Here is a 7,517-nt window from a genome sequence, read left to right as displayed (position 1 = left end):
CAGAATTTCATTTCCAGGTTTTTCTGCTGTGCCGAGGCGTGTCCTTTATAATTTAAAAACAAACAGACAAACAAACAAAAGAAAACGACGACATTGTTTCCCTTGTTGGTATCACCTCTGCCAGTCCTACAACGTATTATAGTAGTAGTGCCTCTCTTGGAAAATAGAAACGTCTTTGCCTTGGAAACAGTTCCACTCCTTCCTCCGTGGCGTTGGGAGTCTCTTCCTCCACCTCCTCCTCCCCCTCCTCCTCCTCCTCCTCCTCCTCCTCCTCAGTGCAGCAAATCCCTCTCGCGGATCTGTCCCGGAACCGCGGCGGGGGTCCCGTCACCGCGGCAGGACCACGATGGGCAGGAAGTGGGTGGCCGTGTTTTTCCTCCGCGTCTTCTTCCCTTTCATGGGTTTCCCGTTGGCGCTGAGCCCCACGAACATGTGCTTCTTCTTGTTGCGCCACTCGGCGGACGCGTAGGTGTTGTACTTGTTCTCCTCGATGCGCTCGATCAGGCGGCAGTCAGGGCCGAAGTCCCTCTGGAGGGGAAGGAAAGAAAGACACCAGGAGTTGAAATGTTGAATGTCAACGGCTTATGTTTTCTGGGGGGGGGGGGGGGGGGGGTTGTGTTGCAGCAGTTTCCCCCTCCACGAGCAACGGCGGAAGCTCAGCGGCTGCTATTTTGCCTGCACCCAATGCCCAGTTCGGACGTCGCGATTCGGGCCTGATTTTCCGCTCGCCGACGGGTTTTTGGGGAAGTCAAGAAGAAGAGACAGAGAGGTTAGAAGTGCGGCGGAGCAGCGGCCAGAAACACACAGCATACCAATTTTACTTTTCTTCTCTCGGTTTTGAATAGATTTCTTATTTAAATTATGCTTTTATTCGTTTTCTTTACAATGATCAAGAATATTATATCGCCTGTTGTTTTTCGTGACTTAACCTAGTTTGGACCTGGCGGACTCGTCCTGGATTCCTCCTGGTGAAAGATCTCGTAATGTGTGACGCCCTGTCGCGATCAGTCATGTCGTGTGAAACCACGACGACTTCAAGATTCCCGCTCACAAGACACGAAGTTGTGTAGTGTGAACAGCGCGGAGATCTGAGAGCTTTGAAAGTCGTGTGTTGTGTCCACGGCATAAGTTGGAACGCAAATTTGTAAATTTGGTCTCTATGAGATAATAATGTCAATGTCACATTCACATGTTTTTTTTTTCCCAGAGAAAGAAAGAAAGAAAGAAAGAAAGAAAGAAAGGAAAAAACATGGTGAATATATAATAATTGCCCTAAATGTGTAAAAAAAAAAAAAAAGGGGGTTTCTTACAGCACAAGATAAAGAGCTGAGATCTGGAAAACTGGAGCAATGATTTTATTGGTGTGTTCATGGGATTTTCAGGTAAATATTTCTCCTGTGCCTCTGCTTCACTTTCGATGCTGATTTTCCACATCCCACACTGACAATAAGAATAATCCCTAAACAGACTCAAAGACAAGGTGGAAGCACGTTTTCCATTCTCCCCGCTGGAAAAAAAAAAAAAAAAAAAGCTATCTTTGCATCTTTTACAAAAGGATGTCCCTGTCTTCATTTGATTTGATTGATTTTCCTACTTTCCCGTCCAACAATTCGGAATTCCTATAATTTTTTTCCCCATTTCCCGCTTTGTTTCCAGAGATAGTTTCACGCTTTTCTTTTTTTTTTTTGCTTTTTTCTATTCCTCCTTGTCTTACCATTAAATTTAAGAACACGGCAGCAAAATCTACCACTGCAAGAAATCATTTTAAACAATCCATTCTCATCACAGGTGGAATTCTTTGGCCTCATGTTGGGTTTCTATTCTGATACCAACGACATTACCTGGAGTTACAAATTACCTAAATTATTAAAAGTACATTTATGTGGTTTATATCATAATTCATTTTTTGACTTCGGTGCTGATTTAACCGCAACAGGGGAAACAATCCTGGCCAAGCTACTTTGGTTGATTAGATTGACTGATTATTATTATTATTTTTTTCTTCTATTAGTTTAAATAAACCTAGACACCAAGCATTGCCATGGAAACGTGGTGATAGAAAATGCGATCACGTATATGTTCTATATGACAAATAGGATCACCGATTAAATGTTTGATATTTCCATGGCGTCACAACCTCCTAGTTGGTGTGACGTTAGACTCGCGACTGGCTCTCTTCCTGATAAAAAGGAGCCAGTTGAGCAGCTTTTATTTTTGCAAATAAATTGTCGATACAGTTTACGCAACGAGGGTCTGGGTCTGTTTCTGACAGCAAGGATTAATTTCGCCGACCGCGCGGCGGAATTTCTCTGACAAAACGATAAATAACTTCCGTGGCAGGCATATTCAATATTATTTTACCTTATTACTATGTAACCTTTCAACACGTTGGCCTCGGTGATACGGCCTCATTTTCCACATCCCAAATACAGAAACATATTTAATCACACACAAGGTCTAATAAAACAGCATATAAATAAAATTATAATTAAATAGCCAATATATATATATATATATACGTAACTGTATTCCCTTTACTTCTATTTTGTACCCCCACTCAGTATGACCTTTTTGAGTCTTATTTTATTTTTATTTTATTTTATTATATTATTCTATTCACTAACTGCATTACGTTTTAGGAATCAGTTAGTTTCAGTCAGTTGCTAGTGTGGGAATTAGGTTCGATGTTTCGGTTTTGTAACTATTGTCCATAATCTCCGTTGCAATGACAGTTCACTGCATATACAGTATGTATGAAAGTATGGATATGTATGTGACAAATAAACCTCTTGAAACTTGAATCTTGAATATACACCTTTAAAGTTAGTTTTTTTTCCTTGGTGGACCTCGGGGTAATTGCTGTTATTTACGCGTTCTTTGAGACAATTTTACCCTTTCTAAAAGCGCATTAATATTGGAATCGATGGAAAGCCATTGTGAAAACATCCTTTGTATTTAGGCAAAAAGTTTAAAATTCGGAGCAAATCCCTCATGTTTCGGGGTCAATTTTGTCTGTGTCGCTGGAAGAGGAGCGACGGAGGGAGGCGGACCACCGACGTCACAGTGTGGCGTCGGGGGTCCCGTCATGATGCTGCTACCGCGGTGACCAACCCCGGCGCGGTCAGCGAAAAAGGAAAAGCACCCGGGAGGACGAGCCGCGTTCGTCCCCGTCGCCCGCCTGAGGCCTCTCGCCACTCGGGCACTTGAGACGGATTCAGTTGGATGATCACAACCGAGTATGTACACATAACACATACGTGACCAAGGTCATTACACACACGCACACACACACACACACACACACACACAGATGCACACTCTCTCTCTCTCTCTCTCTGCCGCGCTCTCCTCGGCCACAGCTGTTTAAATTGGTTCCAGAGGTACAACCCCAATGTTCCTCGAGCAAAATGAGAGTGTTGTGCAGACACTGCGCAGCCTTTTTTAACGGACGCCGGGTCCCGCCGGAGCCGGAAGGCGCGCGCGCGGCCTTCCTCTCGATTTCCAAAACCACCATAACGCGGCGGCAGAATTGGAAATATGCGTGCTGAGTCAGGGGTCCAACGTGATCGCACCCGACCGAACCCGTTTGGAATTGTGTTTTAATGAAACGGATTTCATTCGGAAAAGAAGAAAAAAAAAAATTTGGCGCCGTGAGCAACTTGATGAAACAGTGATTTCTTCGGGGCCCCTCCTGGATAAAGACGGCTCTGTGTCAATCCGTCGGCTGTAATCGAATCCCGAAACCCGGAGCTCCCCTGTCGCCGCGGCTCGTGTTGCGAGCAGGGCCAGAAGACGTCATGGGAATTCGGTTTCGGGGCCGTGCAACAGAACGCCTCTCTTTCTCTCTCCCGTGTGTCATTTCATCTGTAACGGCTCCGGAGAGAACACACAGAAAAACAAAAAAACAAAACAAAAAAAAAAATTGGGCTTTCAAAGTAACGAGAGAGAGAGAGAGAGAAAGAGAGGGGAGAGCGAGAGCAAGAGGGAGACAGTTGAAACGAGGACTTGCTCTCCCCCCCCCCAGAGGGATGGAGGCAGAATAGGAGAATCTGGAGGATTGTGTTTCCTGTTTCTGAATGGAGCGACGAGGCGACGGAGGAAGGAGAGGAGGACCGGCGCTTGCTGGCCTGGGTTACTGTTTCTGGGGGGCTAGGAGGCTCGCCGCCCGGCCGCTTGTTTTTGGGAAGCACTGTCTGTGTGCGTGTGTGTGTGTGTGTGTGTGTGTGTGTGTGTGTGTGTGTGTGTGTGTGTGTGAGCTGCAGTGGTGTTCAGGACGCGCGTGACTCAACCCGCCTCGATTCCCTCAACCTAAACTGAACTGAGTGAGCAAGTGCATTAAATGCACTTGTTCACTCAGTTCAGTTTAAGTAAAGAAAGAAAAATTAAAGAATTAAAGAAAAATAAGTTCTGGAGCCGACTCGCTGTCTTTAGATAGCGCTGTGGAGGGATAAAATAAAATATAAATAAATGGAAAACTAATTAAGAGCAAAGGTAAAGACTAGTGCGAACTCATTTAGGATATTTATAAATATTATTTAACTTTGTATGTAAACTAATGTCCTCAGTCAGGATGTGAATTGTTGGTACAGAGGTTTATTGTTTATTGTTCATTTTTAAATTGCCAAATATTATTATGATTTGTTTGGTTTATTGCATTTCCATCTTTTCTCTATTTTAGGTCTATCTTATGTAGTCAATATTCTTGCAATGTTTCCTTTTAACTGATTTATTATTGTTGCCTATTATTTTGATGTGTGCTGCTGTAACAATGTAATTAAATGAATCTATCTATCTATCTATCTATCTTTCTATCTATCTATCTATCTATCTATCTATCTATCTATCTATCTATCTATCTATCTATCTATCTATCTATCTATCTATCTATCTATCTATCTATCTATCTATCTATCATCTATCTATCTATCTATCTATCTATCTATCTATCTATCTATCTATCTATCCATCCATCCATCTATCTATCTATCTATCAATCCATCCATCCATCCCAGTGGTCCATATGAATGAGTATTGTTCCACTCACCGCTCCGTACAGCTCTCCCTTCCTGCTGATCGCCAGGTAGTAGTTGCTGCTGAGGCCTCTGATGGCCACCACCCCCACGTCCACCGACTTGATCTCCAGCACGCCTGCAGAACAGACAGGGGCAGGACGTCACATTACAGCAGCGTTTCACCGTTCACATTCAGTTCCTTCCGGCGGTTCCCGTTCCCACAAAGTTGCTGCTTTTGTAATTAATTGGCAGTCCCAACTGAGACATTGTGGGGGTGAATAATAGTCCATCCAGACTTTTTCTATGGGGTAATTTTGAGTTGTTTTTTTTCAGCTTTACAGCCAATCCAAAATCTATTTGTTGATATTTATACTCTCAATTTTAACAAAGGAATCCTCAGAAACCACCCGTTTGCCCTTACTAAGCAAAAAAAGGAGCACAGTGAGTAACAGCAGTTTGATCGCCCTGAGTCATTCCTCTCTCCCGCCCTCCGTCTCTCTCTCTCTCTCTCACTCTCCCCCTCCCTCCCTTTCTCTCCCTCCCTGACAGTCTGGGGGGGGGGGGGGGGGGGGGGCTCGGGGCCGGACCCTCGCCCCTTGTCGGTTCCCTGGTTGGCTCACGGGCTGTTTGCCCAGGGACCGAGGCGCGAGCCAGGAAAAACCATTCCTCCGTCCCGTGTTTGTTTTTCTGACCAGGGGAGCGCGGGGCCGACAGGCACGGGGACGGGAGGCGGAGAGAGCGCCGCCGACTGCTCGAACTGGCAGGAGGCTGGGCGGCGGTATCGGTTTTCAGGCCTGAACCAATTACTGGTTTAAGCTGTGGTCGCCGGCCCTTTCTTCTCTCATCCTAAAGTCAATTACACCAAGCCATAAAGCTATCAGGGGTTAGGGAGGATTAGCCGAAGGGGGCCGGGGTGAGTTAAGTCGGGGTTGCAGGCGTATTAGCGAGGAAGCGGAGGAAACGGGGAACACAAACCACCACCGCGTCTCGCAATAACCCCGGAGGACCGTTTGTTGCCACGTCGTTGAGCAATCGCAGCGTCGGTTTTCTGCACCCGGACCCCCGGATTTAAGCGGAGGCTGCCGGGAGAACTGCGGGGCGGGAAAAGCAACCTGATGAATAACCGGGGCGCGCCGAGACGTAAGGGCGGGACATTAAAGGATGATCTGCGCGTCGAGTTTCTGGCACCTGGCGGCCGCTCTGCCCGCAGTCCTTTCTTCTCCGCCCGCGCGGCCTGGTATCAATCGGTGCAAGCGACACCACAATCCCCAAATAATTCCCCGTGGCACCTGGTACCGCAGGTGACATTTCCACTCCCGGTCCACCTGCCTTAAACCCCTTCACCCGCTCCCGTTTGATGGGGTTGTGCAAAAGAAGCGCGGGGCTCTTTTAGTGGCCTCCCCGCCGGTAACCAGAAGCCAGCCGTCTGTACCGGGACCCGACGGGGGCCCGGGGCCGCAACAAAAGGCTCTGGTTGCAGCGATCGCATCCGCCGTGGAGGACGGCGGGAGGGAGGCAGAATCTGGGGCGGGGACACTCGAATGCTTGTACACGCAGCTTCCGCCTCAAAAACCTCCCTTAACTCTTTGGTTGAGCCGATTTCCTCCCCCTTTCCGCGTTCATTTTCTCAGCCCTCTTCATATTAGTATCGCCGTCGATCCGTTTCACTCTGTCCCCGCCGCGGTTCTTTTCCACTCCGTATCTCCCCCTTTTCTAACGTCTGTTTATGTTCTACCAAACTTGTTTTCCCCTCCTCTCCTATGTGCCTGGCCAGCGTTCCAAAATCTTTGTTTTATGTAAATTTTGAAAGGCCGATCTTTAAAGCATGAAGAGAGACTTTTTTTTTTATGGCCGACACCGGGAGTGCAATAACACAGAGTTCTCTTTATAAAAGAAAAAAAAAAAAAAAAGGTGCTGACATTGAGGCTATCAACATTTTTGAGAAATTACTAAGAGCAAACACCTGTGTGTCACAGGGCCGGCTTTACAGCTTTTATAAAACAAGCCAGGCGGAGTCAGAACGGGTCAGCTTCACCCCCGTAACGCTGCGAGAGCCACGGGATAGGAATAACAGAAAACTGTGGAAACTATCCATGAAACGCATTAGGAAACCTTCTGTCTTCAGTTTGAGAGCGGAGACCTTGTGCATCTCTACCGGTTTTACAATTAGAGCTAAAAAAAAAAAACCAATGCGTTCGATTTTTTGCAAGTTGAAACCAGGTTTGGTCGAAAAATTGGTCGAAAGTGCCCGGCTGGAGTCACTTTCAGCGAATCAGATGTTTGCCATTGTTTTGGGGCCAATCGCGTTCGCCTCAGCTCCACGTCATTTCACTGGTCAGCAGACGGCGTGGCAGGCTAAAAGAGAGCATTTCCACATGTAGTCCATAGTAGTATTCTATACGAGTGGTAAATAATAGTCATTATTTTTGGAATTGACTCATTGAATATCTATAGCAAAAATGGGCAACTGCAGCATAGCAGGTGGATGGGGGAGGTAATGCAAGT

General features: G+C 46.4%; 1 protein-coding gene across 1 annotated transcript in view; it reads right to left on the bottom strand.

The window, feature by feature from the left end:
* Window positions 1-327: 327 nt before the first annotated feature.
* fgf10a (fibroblast growth factor 10a) overlaps window positions 328-7,517 on the bottom strand; it is a gene marked incomplete at both ends in the record, with an annotated part of 18,456 nt that continues 11,266 nt past the window's right edge. The window contains 2 exons of the mRNA XM_080018440.1: window positions 328-528; window positions 5,045-5,148. Of these exons, the coding sequence (XP_079874566.1) occupies window positions 328-528; window positions 5,045-5,148 (305 nt within the window). The remainder of the gene's footprint in view (window positions 529-5,044; window positions 5,149-7,517) is intronic.

This window comes from Zeus faber, assembly GCF_960531495.2.
Source record: "Zeus faber genome assembly, chromosome: 17".
NCBI classification, from domain to species: domain Eukaryota; kingdom Metazoa; phylum Chordata; class Actinopteri; order Zeiformes; family Zeidae; genus Zeus; species Zeus faber.
The sequence above is the reverse complement of the archived record's forward strand: the minus strand, read 5'-3'. Positions and strand labels throughout refer to the sequence as shown.